The 20468-nt window shown below is 40.9% G+C and overlaps 1 protein-coding gene across 1 annotated transcript; it reads right to left on the minus strand.

Annotated features, from left to right (window-relative positions):
* Positions 1-6642: 6642 nt before the first annotated feature.
* CLEC3A (C-type lectin domain family 3, member A) lies at positions 6643-12713 on the minus strand. Its single transcript, XM_009708439.1, has 3 exons — positions 12538-12713; positions 10349-10429; positions 6643-7278 (listed from the first exon to the last, which is right to left on the minus strand). The coding sequence occupies exons 1-3, from the start codon at positions 12650-12652 to the stop codon at positions 6887-6889; spliced, it is 588 nt and encodes a 195-aa protein (XP_009706741.1). The 5' UTR covers positions 12653-12713; the 3' UTR covers positions 6643-6886.
* Positions 12714-20468: the final 7755 nt, after the last annotated feature.

Genomic DNA, 20468 nt, shown 5'->3' on the forward strand with positions numbered 1-20468 from the left:
CCCTTGCTCTTGCCCACCGACAGCTGCCGCTGGGTCCTAGCAGGGCAGGCAGGAGAGCCGCGCTCACAGTGGGGATTGCTGAGCAGGGACCGTCGAGGGGCACTGGGGATGTAGCAGATGGCATCGATATTTAGGGCAACCAGCACTCGCTATGCTGGAAGACGAAATCTCTTGCTGCTGAGATACCCCCTTAGCCTACTGAGGATTCACACCTCTTTGGGGCTGGGAAATCACAGGAAAAATATCACGTCTTTCTCTGCTCCTTTCCTTCTTGAGCTGATGCCTGCATTCACTAATTTAAAACTTCCAGGAATGAAACCAGGGTGATAGGCAGTAAAAATAGAAGAGGAATGACAAGTTCCCATTTTGACCCAAAGTCTGTTGAAGTAAACTGAAAAACAGTCCTTTTCCTTCAATAGTGTGCAGATCAGGCCTTTGCACCCTCAATGGACTGCAGGATTTCACTAGTGAATACATCTCCAAGCCAAACACTACTAAGACCTAGTTCTGCTTCTGTGTTTCCTTCGCTGGGAAGGAAAAATTCACTGCTGTGGAACGAGGAATGAGTCTCTTTATTTACAGTTGCATTTTCTGAAAAAGCAAAAGGACCTGGCCACACCATCTTTTGAACAGCTGTCTTCTGCAGGAGCACTTGAGAATGCTTGCCTTAAAGCACGTTGTACTTCAACATTTGTGTATGAAGAGTTTGGGATAATCTGGTTAAACCCCCCTTGATTTCAACAGTAGTCTTTCCACTCATTTTAAAGAACTTTCAGTCATGCCCTAATAATGAAATGTTAGGAGGTTTTCCCTAAGGATGTACACTTTTTTTTTACAAAATTATTACCGTACATAGGCAAATAATGTAGTACTGTAGTAGAACAAAGAGAAATGCCACTGTGCTACTGAGTGCCACTGAGTATCTCTGGAGAAGCTATTTTTCATTATACTTGTTTAAATTAAAGAGAGAGTGATGACTTTAATTTCGAAGGGTTTATTAATTACTAGCAGCTCTCATAGCTGTGACACAGTACAGAGAAAAGACAGCTCATTTAAAAGTACATCATTTACTTTAACAACTAAGCCATCTTTAGAGCCTTGTCCCTGCTGCGCTGCTGCTTTTCTTTTTAACTACACCTATATTCATCTTCTGCTGCCCTGACAGAAGGGATCTATGCTTGTGGAATTTTCCACATTACTTCTGCATGAGCATAGAAGAATAAATCATGGAGCTAATCCAGCTCCTAGTGAAGCCTTTGAGCTCACCTAGGTACACATATGCCTGGCCTGCTGAGCACAGAAAGGTGCTTCCAGCTGGGATGCAGAAATTTTATCTGGGATTACATCCTCCAAACCCCTATCTTGGAGTCTGGTGCCAGAGGACTTTCTCCTTTTATAAACACCCTACAGTGAAAGGAACACAGCTTTCCCCACAGCACAGTCATCTCTGTGGTCTGTAGAGCTGGCTTAATGCCAGAAGAAGGCTTAAATTGGAAATGAAGACCAAGAAAGCTGAAATTTGAAACCATTTCCCAATATTTTAATGGATTTTCTGTTAGATTTAGTTAGTAAACATTTGACCATTTTCCATTTTTAAAGCTTCTGCTGCTGAAATCCACACCACACATTAATCCATCAGACAACCTGTGCCTCAAGCACAGCTGAGAACTTTTCACTGCAACCCAAGCATTCAAGTGGGGATGGCTGCTTGATGTATGCTAACAAGCTTGGGCTGAGCTTAAATATGAGCAGAGACGCTAGCTGAGGCTCTTTGCTCCTACAGAGACATTTCCCTTGCTTGTTGCTGTTCAAAGGTAAGGCTCTCTGAGGTTGTTTCATGTTGTTCACAGATACAATTGCTGTCTTTCAGTAACTACCCAGATTCAGGTGGCTGCAGTGTGTGATTCAGACAAATCATATGCTCCTGTGACATAGCAACAGGTGACTTTGTAACTGGTCTGAGCTTGCTGGGACAACATTGGTGCCTTGGCAATGCTGAGTGCCCCACAAGGTACTAGGTTGCTCCTGATGGATGGAAGGAAGGAGTTTAACAAGGTTGAATTTTGCACTGGTACTAGGGTGAGTACTCAAGAACAGATCTTTAAAGTCTTTTAAATTCTAGACCTGGCTACAAAAGCAAACTTCTATGCTCCTAGAAAATTTGCTTTCCCAGGGATTTAAAGCATATGCATGAAGACTGTGGAAAAGGACATATGGCGACAAATAAAAGGAAGGAGTAAAAGCCAAGGGGAAAAGGTGAAAATACCAGTAAATAAAAGTACTGTTCTTACATTTTTGTGTGTAAGGCCAGCCCTGGCCTTGGCTTTGAATTGTAACTTCCTTCCACTCCAAACTGTTCTACTTTGAGCTTTATACCCCCTACTAAGCTCTCTAATGATGGTCAGGGGCAAATCAACAAGCTTTAGGCTCTTCTGCCCAGTTTGAAAAGCTTGGGAGATGCTCCTGAGCACCTCTCGGCTAATATCAGAACTTCCCCTTCAGGAGCAGACCAAGGAGGGTAACTGTATTACAGCTGAGCTCTCAGCCAGACATCGGTGCTGGCAGTCATTCTCCCACCTCAGACTCTCCCCTTGCTGGCAGGCAGTGTCTGCAGCCTCAGTATGATGAAGACCAGCCTGATTTAATATATGCAGGCAGGCCTGAGGTGGTCAAAAAGAGAGAGGAAGGAATGAAACTGAATGAGTTGTTGAAAATCCTGTGAGATGTAGCACGACTGAAGCCAGACCAAATGATGCTGGGCGTATATCATGTGTAATGAACAGGATAAAAAGAGTTTCTCCTTCTGACAACCTCTTGTAACTACCAGCTTTTACGCTAGAAACAACTTACTGCTAAAACATATAGCAAGGCACAACCAAAGAGATATGAACGCTGCAAGGGACCGACCTCTTGCTCTAATAAGAGATGAGTTGCCTAGGGACAGAGTGGAGAATGGTGACTTAACCCTGTGCCACCCTACATGGCAACTTGACTGTGAACATCTTCTGTTATCAAATCATAAAGGCTGGGGAGGGAACTCGCTCACTTCAGTGCCAACAGCCAGCTTTGCATTCCTTTAGGGCAAGAGGTTAGAAGAATGAGACCTCCCTTGGGGTGAGACAAAGGAGGAGGGAAATCCATGGACACATCAGATGCAAGGTAGGAGGACAAATATAAGTATGAAATAAGTGGGGAGAGAAATCATGTATTACTTAACCTGTTGTGATGCTGCAATGCAAGGAGTGGTTTTAGGAGGTTTTATGTTGTCATATCATAGATTCAGGGCAACATCCCTGAGGTTTTTATCACAATGACTGCTTGGTCTGTCAAAATAGAGACCATGAAACAGTTTGAGTTTAAAAAAAAATATTTTTTTTTCCTGCATAAAATGAAAATTTGCTAATATTTGTCATAAAAAAAAAAAGAATGTAGGTTTAGCAGCTGAATGTTGAGCACTTTGGAAAATTTCAGAAAATTTTATTTCCTATTTTCATGCAAAGATGCTAGTAGATGGACATGTTACATTGGAGCTTTCTCCTTTAGCAAGCACCTAAAAGCAGTATTTGTTACAGTAATTGCACTTACGTGGCACTTCAAACTTTGTGAACTCCGCGTTCTGCTGTTGTACCACTAGGTGTGAGTGTTGGAGCTTTTTCTGTTGGTGGTTTTGCACTAATGTGTATAAAAGATGCTGTCCTCCATTCTGCTGGATTCCCAGTCGCTCAGCTGAACTGTGATGACTATCCGGTGTGCAAATGGGCAATCGCTAAGTGAGTGCCCACTCCATGATACAGCACCCACCTGCAGAGCAGAATACCCCAGTTGCATGCAGACCTTGGGCTCCTGCATCCCTTTTGCCAGCTGTACATGCATGTACGGGGGAGCAGGGCTCCCTGGTGCACAGTTCTGTGTGACTTTTGCAGAGATAAGGAACCCAGACTTGGAATTTGAAAGGAAAACGCCACTGGGAGACCTCAGAGGATTTCAGAAACTAATTGTGGGAGACTGGTGTAGAGAAGGAAGCCTAATCTGCTTGAATGGAAAAGATGGGCAATACCATGTGTTTATCAGGAGAGAGGAAAGGTAGGGAGCAAAGGTCTGGGGACAAGAACTGGTGCAGCAGTGGGTCAGAGCAGGCCCACCAGGTAGCAAATACTCACTCTGAGCTTACTTTGCACAGGCACATTCGATCATTGAGTGGAAAGATAGTGGCAGCTAATTTGACAGGACAAAGTTTGTGTCTCTGCTGTGTTTCTACTTTGTTCTCCATCTGTATTGCTCCCATGGCAGGCATTTCTGGAGGAGTTTTTCATCCTCCTACCATTGCCTTTCCAATTCTGTCCACCTGAGTTTTCCTCCATAATTTTTTCCATTTACTTTATGTCCCTTTGTTATTTCTTAACTAAGCATTCTGCTGGGAATCTTCAAATTGATTACTGATTTCCGTATGGTGAATTTTGTGTTTGTGCCATAAATCACTACTAAACAAATAGTTACTTCTGCCTCTGGTATCTGTATGCACTGGTTGATAAACGTCTGCCAATAATATCTATAAACATTTTCAATTCCTGTGTACAACTTTAGAAGCTTGGTTGAAATAGATTGAATAGGACATAAATTTATAAACTCCTCAAAGGTAAACAAGTTCTGGAATTTGTGGTGAATTTTCAATTTTATTGTAGCTGTAGGGATATGCTGAGATACTGACCTATTTCAGAGAAGCCAGAGGTAAAGAAGCCATACAAAATTACTGCAGACTTTTAAACATGTTAAAATGTAGGTAAAAGGAGTATTGATCCCAAACCTTAGCAAAGGTTGTTAGATTTTTGAAAGAAAATTGGAGTTGAGGGACTTCTTGCTCCTTTATTTTAACTCAAGAGCTGAGTGGGAGAATTCAGAATCAGGCCTATTTTACAAATACATTAAGTGTTGGAAAATGTAATTAATTATAGGACATTACAGTGGTGTGTTGAACAGTTGCATCTCATACAGCATTTAGGCAAGCAGGGATCCAAATTTTGTCCTAGTGAAGAGGAGGCTGAGGGGGGACCTTGTAGCAAAGTTGGGGTCTGCCTCTTCTCCCAGGCAACTCATGATAGAACAAGAGGGCATAGTCTGAAACTGCACCAGGGGAGGTTCAGGCTAGAAATGAGGAGGCATTTCTTCACAGAAAGGGTCGTTAGGCATTGGAGTGGGCTGCCCAGGGAGGTGGTGCAGTCACCGTCCCTGGAGGTGCTTAAGACAAGACTGGAGGTGGCACTTGGTGCCATGGTCTAGTTGACATGGTGGTGTTAGGGCGAAGGTTGGGCTCGATGATCCCAGAGGTCTCTTCCAACCTAATCGGTTTTGTGATTCCTGCGGCATGTAGGTATGCTAGTAAAAAAAAAAAAGTATAGTATAATGTGCCCAAAGACGGTACCCCTTTTGAATCCTCAGGAAAATTCCTAAGAAGGAATGACCTTCATGTGGATGCATAAGCTGTCAAAAATACTACTACAATTAAATACCAGTAATCACAAATTTATTGCATAATTTAATAAAATCTTGTACAACTAAAAGATAAAAAGTAGAAATTAGCCTCCAAGCAGCAATATATTTAAATACTTAAATGAAATTCCTTCACACAAGAGAGAAACTGCTATTTATGACATGAAAGCAAATCTCTATTGTGAGGTTAAGCATGGCAAAAAATAACCAGCGTGTTTTACTTCATTTTCAAATGTCAGGTGTTAAATTGGGGAAATCTGCATGTGGCCAAATAAGCCGCAGTTTGGCCCCACTCTTTTGTGTCAATCAGGCGTGCCATATAGAGAGAGGTGAAGGAGCGGTGACGTTGTGCCCAGAAACGGGATCTTTCCTCTCTACTTGTGCTTTCAGGCAGCGTTACTGTCTGAATTATAAAGCCTCTTCCTGATCCTGCAGGAGAGAAGGCTTTTGCACATCTCACTAAGGTATCACATAGTAGAGGTATGATCTAGTCCCAGGTTGGTTTCTTCTATGGGAATGTTCCAAGTGACATCTAATGTTTAACTGTAATTGAGACATTTAGAAGCAAACATGTTTAGACTGATGTTTTAGAACGGCTACTTCCCCCATTTTCTAGCAGTGTATGACTTTTAAGTCTATGTAGTCTAAGAATTAACATCAAGTTTTTTCTGTTTCATTTGGCTTTCTTAATTCATAGGTAAAACTCTTGGTCACAGATCCATCCTGTTAAAGTTTAGACTAACTGATGTTTTAGAACAGCTACTTCCCCCATTTTCTAGCAGTGTGTGACTTTTAAGTCCATATAGTCTAAGAATTAACATCAAGTTTTTCTGTTTCATTTGGCTTTCTTAATTCATAGGTAAAACTCTTGGTCACAGATCCATCCTGTTAAACTCTGTAAGGATGATGGCCGTTTTTCACAGGAACCCACATAATCTGAAAGTCCCTCCTAAACACTGGAACTGAAAGGATCCCTACACCTTATATTGGCACATGTCACGGCACAGCAATTTTTTGTAAACTTTCAATAAATTCACTGGAGTTCTGAGTTCAAGTAAATACTGCCCTACCATAGAGATACAAAGTACAGGAAGAGGAGGTGAATTCCAGCAACCCGAACATCAGGCTGAAATAATATGCCAAAATATGATACAATGTAGATCAAAACATAATATATATTCCTGTACATAATGAGAGCACTCACTAAACTTAACATTTTTAGCATCTGTATAGAAAATAAATAGAGAAAACTTCTCTTTCAGGAAAGAGTAAAAAAGAGTGAGTACAATCCAGGAGATGGGTATTTTTAGCTCAGCACTGTCTAAGTGGGAGGGGTTACTAACAAGCAAAACTTCATGTTAGTAACTCAAAACATAGTCATGGCCATTTGTATATGTAATTATGGGATCAGAAATTCACAAATATATCTTTTGGCAGTACGGCAGACTTCATCCACCCACTTGCCTTGTGATGACTGAGAAAAAAAGACACAGTTTTCACGCTTCCCCCCATTTGGTTGGGTGCGATCCCAATTGAAGTACTGTAGCACCATGCCATTGACATCAACAAATTTCCCTTCGTTTATCATGTCGTTGACACCCAACCAAAACTCAGACACTCTCGGCATACTTTTTTTGCCATAATCTCGAAGGATGTTTGTTTCATCGATATTCCTTGGGATAGCCAGCGTCCCTCCCTTGGATATGCAGTCTTCGTTGGCTTCATGAAAATATTTGGTGCCTTCTGATATGAGGTAGCACTTCTTATGGGCCTTTGTCCCACGAAGACAGACTGTGAATAGATGTTGGTTTGTATGTTCAGTAGAAGCTTGGGCTATAGCTTTGAATAATGTTTCCTAAAATTATAATTTTCTAAAGGTAGGTTGGGACTTAAGCAGACTAGGCCCTCAGCAAGTGAAAGGCTTTTGCCTGCACAGAGTTAGGCCTGAAAGTAGCTATGAGATCGGACTTTCCTGCTATTCCTCCTGTTCATGTTGGACCTTGTACACAGCCAGCATGTTAGCGTGCCTTTGGGAAGTCTGAACGGACTCCTTGCAGGTGCTCTGCAAAGCACCTTGGACTACAAGGGATGGCCAAAAGCAGATCATGCTCTTATAGCTGCTCCAGAGAAGAGACACTTAAGAGGAAGGACAGACATAGCTGTGATCTTAACACCATAAAGTGCTTTGGAGAATCTTTCCTGTGTTTATTCTGATAAACCTCAGGCATGATCTTGAGGCCCAGATTCCCTCCAGCAATGTAATCCTCTCAAGGATTTATTTTTTTTATTTTGCTGTTTGCAACCTAGGCCTGTTGTCAGTGTATCTTATGTCTTCTTTTAGGAATAGTCCTGCTTTCACACATTTTTACCTTATTTCATCAGTCTTAAAACTGATGGAATGGAAGAGTTATGGATGTTTGTATTGTTGGCTGATGTGAGTTGGTCAGCAAGAAATTTATACTTAGTTCTATAGTAAAGAGACAGGTCTCTAAAGGTCTTTTCATATTTATGATATTTAAGTGCCAAAGAAAAGTAAAGTTTTATGCATTAACTAAGCCTAGTTCAGAAAAATACTGATTTCAAATTCATAATGCAAATCTCTGTCGGGATGATTGATAAAAGCATAATTCCACCTGCAGAAGAGTATACGTTCGCCTCTACAGTTCTTAATTTCTGGTCTTTCCAGCAAAGTCTATCCCTTCAAACTATAAATTCAAATGAGGTAAAGTGACTTAAATCTATAAACACTTTTAAAACGTGTACACTTATTACTGAGCTTGCATGACAATCTGAACCAAATAATCTAAACATTCGCATTTATAAATCTGTTTGCTTTTAGTTCTGCTGGAACATATTGGGGAAGTCTTGATGTGAAGTCCAAATGTACTAGAACATTAATTTGGCATATGCTCTGTAACTGGAATTGCCTTGCAGAACCACAGTCAGAGTTCTTCCAGCCTAAGGTCTGTGTGGGCAGGCTTGCAGGAGTGAATCCTTAAACTTTGCTTTGCAGTTTTCCTAATGCGGATATGTGAAAAACTTACTCTCCCAAGAAATATACTTAGAAGAGAAACCTCAAAGGAGTGTTCCTTCTGAGCTGAGGAAGGTAGCAAAGGCCTTGAATAAACTCCTCTAACAATTATTTTTAGAATCCTGCATGTGACTACTTCCAGATTATTTCATTTATTGCTTAAACTCATCTTGTACTTATATTAGAAATATGTTGTGAAGCAATACGAACATCTTCTGTCCTGATGTTTTCTATAATCTGTTTCTAATTCCTGTCATCTGTTCTTGTAAAAAAGTAATTTTGTATCTGATCAACAGGATATGGAAATCCACTTTGGAACATACCCTATATGTCTCAGTTTTTTAGTATTTCCAGTTGTAGTACTCACTGCATTCCTTAGTTGCATTTTCAGGGTCATCATTTTATATTAGGGCTTATTTTCAAATTGTAACCTTTCCAACTGCTAATGGCCAAAGAAAAGTAATGACCATCTTTGCTAAATATTGAATTCTTTAACATTTATATTCATGGGAAAGATCAGAGAGACCTTATCTACTTCAACAATGCTGCAGTAGTGATGGAGACTGGCCCTCTTTAGGGAGAAAGTATGTGCTGCTAAATGGTGTGTGGCAACATTTCACAGTATGTAGGAAGGAGACCTAGGAAATTCAAGCAAAAGAAGTGAGATTGTAATGTGTGTCTTGAAAATGTCAATAAGCTAAAAAAAAAGCTCCTTTTTTGATATCATAAGGCCATTAATAAATGCAGTCAGAGCTAGATAGATCTCTGTTTGCCAAATTTGGAATCCAGTTGAACAGTGTGGGTTCTGAATTTAGAATATAGCTGAAAATAAGTTTTGAGGATAGAAAATCTCGTGGTTCTGGTTTCATTTCTAAGCCACTGCATGCTTACTCTCAAGCTCCTTCTGGAAGCAATACAAGAATTACTTTTAAACAAGAGTTACTTGTCTAGCACAGGCTCCCTCTTTTAAGAAACTTCTGAAGTCTTCTTATAAGAAATCTCAAATAAAAATATTTTGTAAAACTCAAAAAGCTCTGTGTAACCCAAGATGTAAAACAGGACAACCCAGATATTACCATCCCTAAGGAAAATATGTTCTGTTTCATGTGAATGATGTCATTTCCTCTGTAGTGTCCTCTTGTACATGTTTAAATGCCAAGTTTTGTGTCAACAGCTGTGAAAAAGCACAACTGTCTAGTAGGTGCATGTGTATTTACCCTTCTTATTTTGTTTGGAAATTTCCATCTGGCTATTTAAATACTTAAAGGACTCTGCACATTGATACAGGATATTTCTGAACTCCCAGTGGGTATAGTTCTGAAGTTTTATGGCAACATTCACATTTGAATGTTGCGAACTGCACACTTTAAAAAGGCTCAGTCCTTTTAGCTTCCTTTTAGGGGTATTCTCAGCCTTTTCCATTAATATTTTTGCCTTGATAGTTAGCCCATGTTCATATCAAAGCTGAGGACCTAACTCGTTGACCATCTAAACTCTCAAACCCAGCAACCCTCATTGTGTTGCCTTTGTCTGATTATACCTAAAATCACAGCTTGGGGTTGTGCAGAGCAAAGACAAAAGTAGTGCTTGCTCCAGATTAATTCTTGCTTTTTGTGAAGAATTGTCGTTTGTATGCCATTAGTTCAGACTTGATTTTACTTGAATGCTTCCTTCAACGTTTATCTCACCATTACACCTATAGCATACCATGCTCTTAGGGAGTTGTATTTCTCGGTCACAAATCCCCATTAAAGAGAAGGATGAGAGTGAAGGAGAGAGGAAAGGCAGTGATAACTTTTGGAAGCCATTGACCAATGTAAGCTACTTTACCTGTCTGAAGTGCTTGCATTTCCTTCAGAGCATTTACTTCTCTCCATAATTTGTCAATCTGGGTCTTTAGGTCATCTTTTTCTTAAATAAAAGAAATACAGAGAAATTATCTTATGTGTGTGCATATCAGTTATTTAAATTTATATTAAAAGCTGTTTCAAAATATCATGCGTTTCTGCATTGCTGAGATGTTTTGAATTCTTTTAAAGATTTTTTCCTTAATGACAGGATTCTTGTAGGATTCCCATAAAAACAGGAGGAACCCACCTTCACCTTTCACCATTATAGTTTAAATCGCATTTTCAGTTGGACTGTATCCTAGTGACTGTTTAAAAAACACAGATCATTGCAGCTAATTGTTATTTAGGGTGCCAGTATCTCATTTACAGCAAAATTTGCCTATTTACTTTTGAACCTGTACACCATGGTGTAATATATGACATACAAATAACAGCAGGACACAAGTTGTATTTATTCAAAGAAATTTTATTTCTTAGAGCATGAAAATTTCGCACAACTATTGTGTTGACACAGTGAGGAATAACTAATATAATCCAACTTCACAGTCTGAATGTATGCAGACAAGCTTGTGGAGTTGCAATTTCCCCTCCCCAGGAGGAGCCTTCCTCTCTCCATCAGTACAGAGAGGGCCTGGTGACTTGAGTCACACAAATTCAGTCTGAATCACCATTTTGTAGCACTTACAAAAACACCAAGAAGATGGTGGGACAAGAAAAGGAGCTAATTTGCACAGAACTCCATTTTCATGTCCTCTTTTCCTTTCTTTTTTTTAATCATTACAATATTCCACCACCATCAAACAACTAGCAGGCATGTTTCCATTGCACAAGATGCCAGTTTGATTGCAGCAGTAACCAGACCTTCCAGAAGCCACAGTAATGAAAACAAGGAATAAATAAGCTCTTTCACATGTAGCAGAACTAACAAAACCGCAGTTCTGTGTTACATCACCTAATACTCCAGCTGCACCCCAGAAAGTTCATCTCTTCTCTATTATTCCCTACTGCCTGTGGGCATAACCCCAGCCGTCCTTCATGACTCCCTGGTTCCCCAAGGCAGGACTCCCAGTTCCCCAATCCATGCTACTCCCTGCAAGTCCCAGTTCACAACAGCCACTCCATGTTCCTCTGCTTCAAAAGAGGCAAAAAACAGAACAAACTGAGCTTCTGGTGCAACCTTTCGATACTGGGACACTAATGCAAATCTGTGCCCCCCCCCCCCAACATTGAGAAGCTTATCCTTAGGAACTCCATTCTTTTGCCAAATTGTTTCAAGTTCAAAAACTGTTCGTGGAAGATTGACAGATGAATGTGCCAAACAAATGTATGAGCAGCCTGTCCTTAGGACACCAAGCTTAAAACCATAGAGATTCAAAAGGAGAAGGAAGTATATGTAACTGTTTAGCTCCAGAGCAGTGTAATCATGTTGTACAATGCATTTATCAAAGCTGTGGTTTTTTCACTGACTAGGTATTTAAATATTTGCAGTTAGTGTAACCTCCTTCATACCCTCTTTTGTTAGAAAGAAGTCTTTAAATTAAATACACAGACATTTCCAAACAACATTCAGTGGTATTATATTTGCTCTGTAAGCTTTGCTCTGAGAATTTATGCTTTATCTTTTTCTGCTAATTCTTTTTCATTAGTTTGACTTGCCTTTTCACAGTATTTTTCACACAGGTAAAGTAATATTCCACAAATATTAGACTGACATTCTGTTAGAATTAAGAAATGGTACAAAAATCTGAACAATAACCTTGGAGACTGAATACTTTATTCTGCTCTTTTCCACCATATGTACATGCATTTCCATTCTTCTGATCTTAGTCAGTATAACTACGTAAGAATGATCAGCCAGAATCCTCTCTCAGCCGTACCTGTGAGTCCTAAATAATGTTGACAGAGATGAATAGGCATAATGGAGCAATGTATTCAATGTATTTACAGCTGTTATACAGCTCTATTTCCATAATTCATTCTGGCACCTTATTCTTGGCTTTGCGAACTTGCATAAAAATATTTTAAAGACAGATATAATATAGACTCAAGTGTCCCTTGTTAATAAGCATTTTTATGATGTTGGTTTCTGGTTCATGCAATGTTATTTAAATATATAGTAAAATTGCAGTCTGTAAACTTCTATCCCTCCTCCCAGTTGAAACCCAGTACCTTTCACTCTACGTTTGCTGTGCTTCCTGGCTTTGAGTTTGGAAGCCTGGCTGATGGTCTGATCCAGCAGTAGTATGCTTATGAGTAGAAAAATCGTAAGTCCAGTTTGTGCCATGTCTCTCTTAAAGCGCTTAACAAGAAGCTTCAAGAGATTCTCTTCAGCAGCTATGACAGCAAGTCACACAGACACATCTCAGTAGGGACTGACTGAGGTCAGTTTTATAAAAAGTGTAGTGATATGGTTGGCTGTACTCCTTGCTTACGAAACATGTTTAATACTTAAGCTGGCTGTAGCATAAGGCACCCCCTTGTTCTCAAATTCCTATTTCCATTTTGAGTTGCTTTACAGAGGCCGTACCAGCACTGAAGAGTGCACTGATTGCCCCTAATAAGCGCCATATCTCCTGTTTTAACTTTAAAGCCAAAACGTATGGAAAAGCAAATGAATGCTCAAAAACACCTTGTGCAATGCCAGCCTTAGGGAGGGGCAGCCAAAAGATTTCTACAAGTGTAACAGGCTCACCCAGCATGGCTCTGTCACATGCTGGTTAAGATCATGACCATTGTCATGACTTATTTATATTGAAACAAAAAAAAGTCATCCACGAGTAAATGCAAACACTGCAGCTACACACACAATATACATACATTAAGATCACACTGTGAGGACTGCATTTATTTTATGAGGAGTTAATAAATACCTAATAGATATGACTGTCTTTCTGATTAAGAAAAGTATGTGCTATCAGCAGTGTCTGGTCAGAGGAACAAAAGATAGCGATACTCTTCCAAAGGCTCCCAAGTCCTGACTATATAGTCAGAGGAACAGTAAAGCACAAGATCCTTGAAGCAGGACAAGGATCTCTCTGCACTCTGGAGAGCTCTCTGCATCTGCATCTCTTTCATTTGCCCTTGGGCTCTTTTGAGCTTTGTGGGGCTGCCTTTTAATTGGGATTGCTATCAGTAGTAGAACATCTCACTGATTTTGGTGGACGAATGAAATTGTCACAATAATTTGCCCCTCGTCCCCCTCTCCTCTCTCGTCCCCCTCTCCTCTCTCATCCCCTTCCAGATTTGTTTGAAATGTTGACACCAAAGTCCTCATTGGGTGATGGGGTGCTGGCAGGCACAGTTCATGCCCTTCAGAGCTGTTCTTCCAGACATGTCTTTGGCATCTCTGCTTTGGTTACATTCTGCTCATGTTGCCAGATTTTTTCAGAATTGTAACAGCGAGAGATTTATTACTTTATACATGAATGCATACTGGCTTTTTCCAACCCCCACATACAGTCTAAAAGCACTTCAGTACTTGTAATGTAAAACACACCTACACCATCTGTTTTGGATACTTTTAAACAATTTGCTGTATTCTAATAATTAACTAGTAAGCATCTATTAATCATTAGTTAATAAACTTTTCATAAATGCATCCTGATATCAGAAAACTTAGTTTCAGTGGTCCTGCTTCAAAATGTTGAAGTATGTTACGTTGAAAAAATGTCTGGATCAACAATGCTGAATCCTCAGTGCTACAGGGGAGCATAGCACACCCAAGACGGTTATTGCAGGGTCCCACACACCCAGAACTGTCTAACAAATCACTTGCACAGCTGCACGCTTCAGTACGCAGTTAAATGTGGAAAGGGCTGTCATTCCAACTAGCACACCAGAAACTGAAATGTGAGCTGTCAGAGGAAAGCAAGGAGTTTTGCAAGGGTCTAGTTCAAGATTTAATCTGTCATTTAGAACTAACCCTAAGTTCAGGGTTGATCCATATTTTATCCCAGTGATATTGGGGCATCAATATAAGCTAATTAAGGGCAGACAGCTGAATCAATAACTGCCTCCAGTTAATGTTTTCACTTGGTGCCTTCGCAGAGGTTGCAGAATTGCACATGAAGCTGATCCTGAACCATTGCAGCTTGTAGCCTGACATATTAAACTAGTGCTAATTCTGGGTTACCTTGCTAAGGGAGCTGTAAACCCCTGGAGCTGTTTCAGGCAGAGCTTAGCTATCCGACAGGCTTGGAGAGAGAGGCAGGGTCAATAGCTGGGGTCAGCAAGCATTTTAGTGTTGGTGTTTAAGGACTCACTACCAGAGTGTATTTGTTCCTGCACCTAGGAACTTGAATTTTCTAACACAGGCTTGCTTTTCTTTCTGTGAAATGAGTCTGACAGAAAAAGATTTGTACTCTACTGAGGCAAGCAGACAACTCACTAGAAATGGAGGTATAAAGAAAACACAGATTTGGTATTCTTGAGAGTTCTTGGCCAAGAGCCTGAGTAAAAACCTGTACTTTTTAGACTATGCCATGTTATGTCCTTTTAAGAACAGACTGAAACCCTGTTTTAAAACCTTCATCCCCCTCGTTCAGTAGTCTCTCTGACCATTTTACCAGTCTGCGAGTAGCTCAGCTGGACTTCACTCCTAAGACCTGAATCACAAAGCTGTCCTTGCAGCTGCTGTGAGAGACCACAAGGATACAAGGGCCTGTTTGACTGGAATTTGTCTAGAGTACCTGCGAAATAAGTTTCACACTTATGACTAATCTACAGCAACTGAGGAAGCAAGTTTAACTTCTTGTATACAGTGTGTGGACAGGAGAGTCAGAGAAACGTCAAAATACGCTGCTGAGAAGATGTAAACTCCCAGTGCTGCTGTGAGGAAGTGGGAAATGGAACCACACAGGAGGCCGAGAGCCTCGCTGAAGTGGGCACCTGGTCTGTGTGTGGTCTTGAAACCAGCATTACAATGCCATTTACAGTTGTAACTTTTCTTTTACTAGCATAGTTATAGTAATATAGTACAGCCCAGAGAGTGAACACAGTTATATATGTGTAGAAGGAATTTTTCCTGGGACAAATTATTCCTCTTTCCATATCAGAATGTGCTATACAAATATAAATAGCCTCAAATGTTTTATAACTGTATGCAGACTAGGATGAGATTATGCTTTCTTGTTTGCACCAGTATAGTAGAACTTCTGTGTACAGACAAAATCATGGTTTCTCTTGAAGAGCTCAGTTCATTTCAAAGCACTCTTGAAGTGCTTTGTTTGGTAAGAGACATCTTGCAAAAGCCATAGCTGCTGTACTGTGCTGCGCAGGCACCTCGTTTTTTGGCTCTTGTCTCTCCATCTCATTCTGTTTGCTTTCAGACAACTGAACCATTCAGAACATCAGCATCCTTTGGTAAAAGGTTTATTTCAGTTTCTCCACAGAGGCTTTTCAAGGTAAAAAGCCTATTCCTCCTGGAGACAGTTCTACCTTTATATGTGCCTGTAAACTGGCTCAGAAAAACTCTTCATGCAGCTGTTTTTTCCTCTCCATTCTCAGCGATCGCTGGGTTTGTGGAAAGAACATGCAATTGGGCACAGGGTATGAGCAGTCGGTGTGAGTCAAGGACTGGATGCTGGGCTGAGATCCTGAAATAGGTCTGGCTGCAGAAGCCGTTTCTTCTTGTGTGGAGTAAGATCCTATGTAGGGGGATCATGTCCTGTACCTATCTCCTGAGGTAGCAGAGCTACAAATAAAACACTACTTGTAAAAAATATCTTTAAAGAAAACTAATGCTTCAGTTTGTAGAAGAGCGAACTGCTCATGTATTGCTAGTAGCCTGGCTATGTTTTACTGAGACATACAGTCCCCTCCATGCTTCAGAGATAATTGTGTTGTGGCATGTTTGACCAAATGGGAAACTGATGGACTGTGTCTGCTATTGAAATCAGAGTAAACTTTTTTTGCAGCATTTCGGTTGTGGAAAATTCAGCTTGGCATAGGATGTGGAAAAAAAAAAAGCTTGTATGTGGGTAACTAGTTGCCCCTTCTACTTGGAGTATAAAGAGGAAATGAAAACTGATTAGAGCTGTTGCCAGGCTAAGGAATTTCAGGTGGGGGAATGGGAAGAGGCAGTATAACCAACAAAAGTAGATAACACAAAGGTTACTAATAGGTTTATCAACTCCCAGCCATCAGTTTTTATGGTTGTCTTGGGTGGTAAATGGAATCCACTGGTTGATTTTAATTTGTTTCAATTAAATGTAATAAATCTTGCAAATTCTGCTAGTCACAGATTATGTCATGCTTGGAAAATTACTGTATGCTTGGTTTCTTTGGCCTTGAAAAGTCTTATAAAGTCTTTCTTAAGGATTTGATCTTAGTCCAACCAGGTATGAGGTGGGATTATGGCTGCCATCCCAACACCAAAGTTATTTCTGGGAAATTTGTACAAACAAACTGTGTGTTTAGAAAAGGGAAGGGCTAACCTTATGGTATGTGAGGTTTTGTGAAACTTAATGGTATTTTGGGTTTTTGCAGTCAGTTCAAGTTTTTTCCTGTCGTGCTGATTTGCTTTTTTGAAAGGAAATTTCCTGGCTACAAGTGATCTGCTCTGTTAGAGTTAAAGGAGGTTCCAGGTTTATTGCAAAACCAGGCTGCCCACCGGTGACCTGCACTGAATGTCACTGAATGTTGAAATGAGGGCATTCATGTCATCTTTAGGTATGTGGGGCTGCTATCCCAAATGCATGCCTCACCTTGGCACTGTGGCACTGACAATGGGAATGATCAATAGACAGACTTCTCAGGGTGGTATTTTTCAATTCCAAACCTAGCTGTTACTGCCGTCAGGTCTAGTGCTTTTCACTTGCCATACTGTAAATGCAAGCTTCAAAAAATGAGGAAATTGGAGATATAAATAATGTATGTGCACTGAAAAGATGAATCAGGGCAGTATTTTGAGCTTCTGGAATAAGTGCTTTTTGTATCTCTTATTTGGGGTCTTTGTCACAAAACATCTCACAGCTGAGTCTTAGCAAGCGGAGAGGAGGGTAAACAATTTGCCAGAGGCAGCAGAAAGACTTGTCTTACACCTGTCATACACTTAAGGCAAATGTCATTATCTTGCCTATGTGACCAAACTATCTCACCTGTACACTTTTCATTCTCTTGTAATGGTAGTGAATATAGATTATAGGTTGTAAAGCCAAGAAAATACTGCTTATCAAAGTCAGAAGAGGTTCACCAAATCTACATGAAGCAATGTTAACAAAGCTATTGCATTCTTGGTTACCTATCCAATGCTGCTCTGCATTGATAAAGTTTCCTTCTTGATGTATTCAGATACCTCAAAAGAACGGCACAGTGGCCAAATCCTTTTTACTTCAGGCCTTTAGCAGCAAAAATAAGTAGGTGCTGAGTGTTTTGCTGACTGTTATTGCCTATTTCTTTAGGCAGTAAGGACCCCAATGAAATAGCTATTTATTTAGAGAGAAATATTTTGATGGCTATGTGAAATGTTCAAAGGGAGCAAACTATAATCCCCCTCAAAATAGAGACTTTTTACAGATCAGCTAACTCTGTGTCATCTCTAAAGATAAGGGACTTCAGGGGAATATTTAAAGTAGTTTTTTTGCAGTCCAGGTGCAAATAGAAGAGTTGAATGGGGTCTTTCAAAATGCTCGTCCTGTGGACTTGGCAAAGTTTCCACGTTGGGAATGACTGGCAGCAGCTCAGCTTGTTTAGCCCTTGGGATGTGTGTCTCTCTCTTTTGTAAACACAAATTACCTGTTGTGCTAATTTTTCTCCTGTAATGTGTGCTGCCTTTTTTCCTTCCTGGAAATGACCTGAAAACATCCTGAGCATTTAATTTCTCCCTTTAAATATTTTGTTTTTCATCATCACAGTGTCCCTGATACGAGGTTTTCCAGCTTCACATTAACATGGCCTTAATAGGTTCTGCTCATCCTTACATATGCCAGACAATGATATGGACAAAGCCTTGATTTAGGCACTCTGAAGCTCTCCAGCCACTCTGAATTGCACATTCACAGGTTCATAGCAGGCTACCAACAATGCGGCTTTGCACACTGCCAGTAGGGCCGGTCAGAGTGAGGATGATGCTTTGGCTTGTGTAGATGTTTGTAGGATTTTCCTATACCAGATGGAAAATCAGACCTTCTCAGGAGTGTGATCATGTGTCCCCTTGGTGGCTGCATTTCACTGAGAACTTGAAGGTTCTGGGCAAGGGCTGAGGCCTTCTGCTTTGCCAACCCAGAAACTCAAGTTCCCACCTCATGAATGGCCATATGACCTTTGAGGTCCTCAACGCCTGTGCCATGGCCCTTCTAGAGAGGTTTTCTCAGAGGCACTCCCCGTGCTGCTGCTCCCACCCAGCTGGGGTAGCTGCCCACTGACAAGGAGATGCTTCACTTGGGGGCTGCCTGCCTGACTCAGGGCAAGAAGCCAAACCACGGCTTTGCAGTTTAAGGCTGTCACAGGATCTGCAAACAGCTGACCCTGCTTTACTGTGTCTTAGAAGCAGCACTACCCCATGCACAGGCATAATCAGCTCATGCACCAGACCCCAGGGTTAGAAAACATGTGATGTAGTCCAAATAAAACACAGTTTTTTAAAATGTAAAGGAAGTTTTTGGTCGCTCAGTCAGGAAGGAAAAACAGTACCTAAATGTAAATGCTTGGGAGATATCTGCTTGTCTCTGCAGGCAAATGGAAGCAGTGAGCAGTGGGAAGTGGCCCTGCCTTGCTGGAGGCTGGGAAAGGGGCAGCTGGGGGCAGAGACAAATACTGCAATGAGCCCTACCACTGTACACCGTGTATGCCCCTGCCCCTGTGATGGGATGAAAGCACAAACCACATGTCTTCTGCTGGGAGATGCTCACACAAGGATGCTGAGGGTGGAAAAGAAAAAAATAACCTGTATCAGTGCAATTTTCACTAACGGCCCAATAGGTCTATTGAGAAATACCATTTGTTTCTGGGAATGCTGCCTTCTTGTGAAAGGTCAATAGTATAACATCCCCTCCCATCTTGGCTCTCCTACCCTTAAGGCTGTTTTGATGATACACAGGTGAGTTATATGCTCTTACTGTATTAGGGACAGCCTTTGAAGCGACATCTAAAATTTTCATGATGACAACACAGAAATCTGTGAGGGCTTTTTTTAAGTCTTGATTGCTTTTCCCTGCTGAATTCTGGCTTGGGCAGAAAGAACGTTTCCTGTTAGCTGTTGTCTTTAAGGATTTGAAATCTTAGTACATGTCATGGGTGGGTATTGTAGCCAGACTAGCATAGTCCCCAGTGCAGACTAGCAAAGCATATTTATACCTGTCTTTTCTGATATGTTCTGTAGCTGGTTTGCTGATAGTGCTCAAGCTATCTAATATAAAACCTGCTTGTTAATGTCTATATAAAATGCACTCACCACACTGTCTACAGCACAGACCCTGGCTGAGATACAGGTGATATTTAATGAGTAGGATTACTCCATTTTGGAAATTGCAGGATGTTCCAACTCCTGCACTACATGTTTGGGAGAACCCCAGAGTTTTTAAATTAAAAGCTGAAGGAATTGGCAAGAAGGTGGCTGCAGTTATACCTGAGAGGGTGGACTCATCTGCATTTTAGGGAGACTTCAGAAGCAGGGATTACGGGTCTGGACATAGCATCCTTCAGAACTAAAGGAATTCATGTTGTAACATTATAACTAGCTAAAAGTGGCTGTTGGTCATGAAAAGGGGGATACAAGTTCCTACTTCTCATCTTTTCTTCCTGAAAAATGAGATTCCTCTGGTAGAGTTGGGGGATGCCGTAAGACATGTATGTCTCTGTGTGCTGCTTGGGCTATGTGTGAACCTCATGTCACGCTCCTGGGTCATTGTCCATTTCCAAGTGTTTCCAGCCCAGTGCAGCATCCTCTCCCTGCACGATGACCCCACAAGCCAGGTGAAGCCAGAGAACTCGAGCTGTGGGTTTATAGTGTGGGATTAAGCAGCTGGGGATGTGCAAGTCGCAGGGCCACACACGCTGACAAAATATACAATGTTCTGGGAAATTCTTTAAAGAGGACTTGGAGTCACAGCATGATTTGTAAGCAAGATGTTTGTAAACAAGACTTGTAAGTAAAGAGGGAA

Source organism: Cariama cristata, unplaced genomic scaffold, assembly GCF_000690535.1.
Source record: "Cariama cristata isolate BGI_N322 unplaced genomic scaffold, ASM69053v1 scaffold17669, whole genome shotgun sequence".
NCBI classification, from domain to species: Eukaryota; Metazoa; Chordata; class Aves; order Cariamiformes; family Cariamidae; genus Cariama; species Cariama cristata.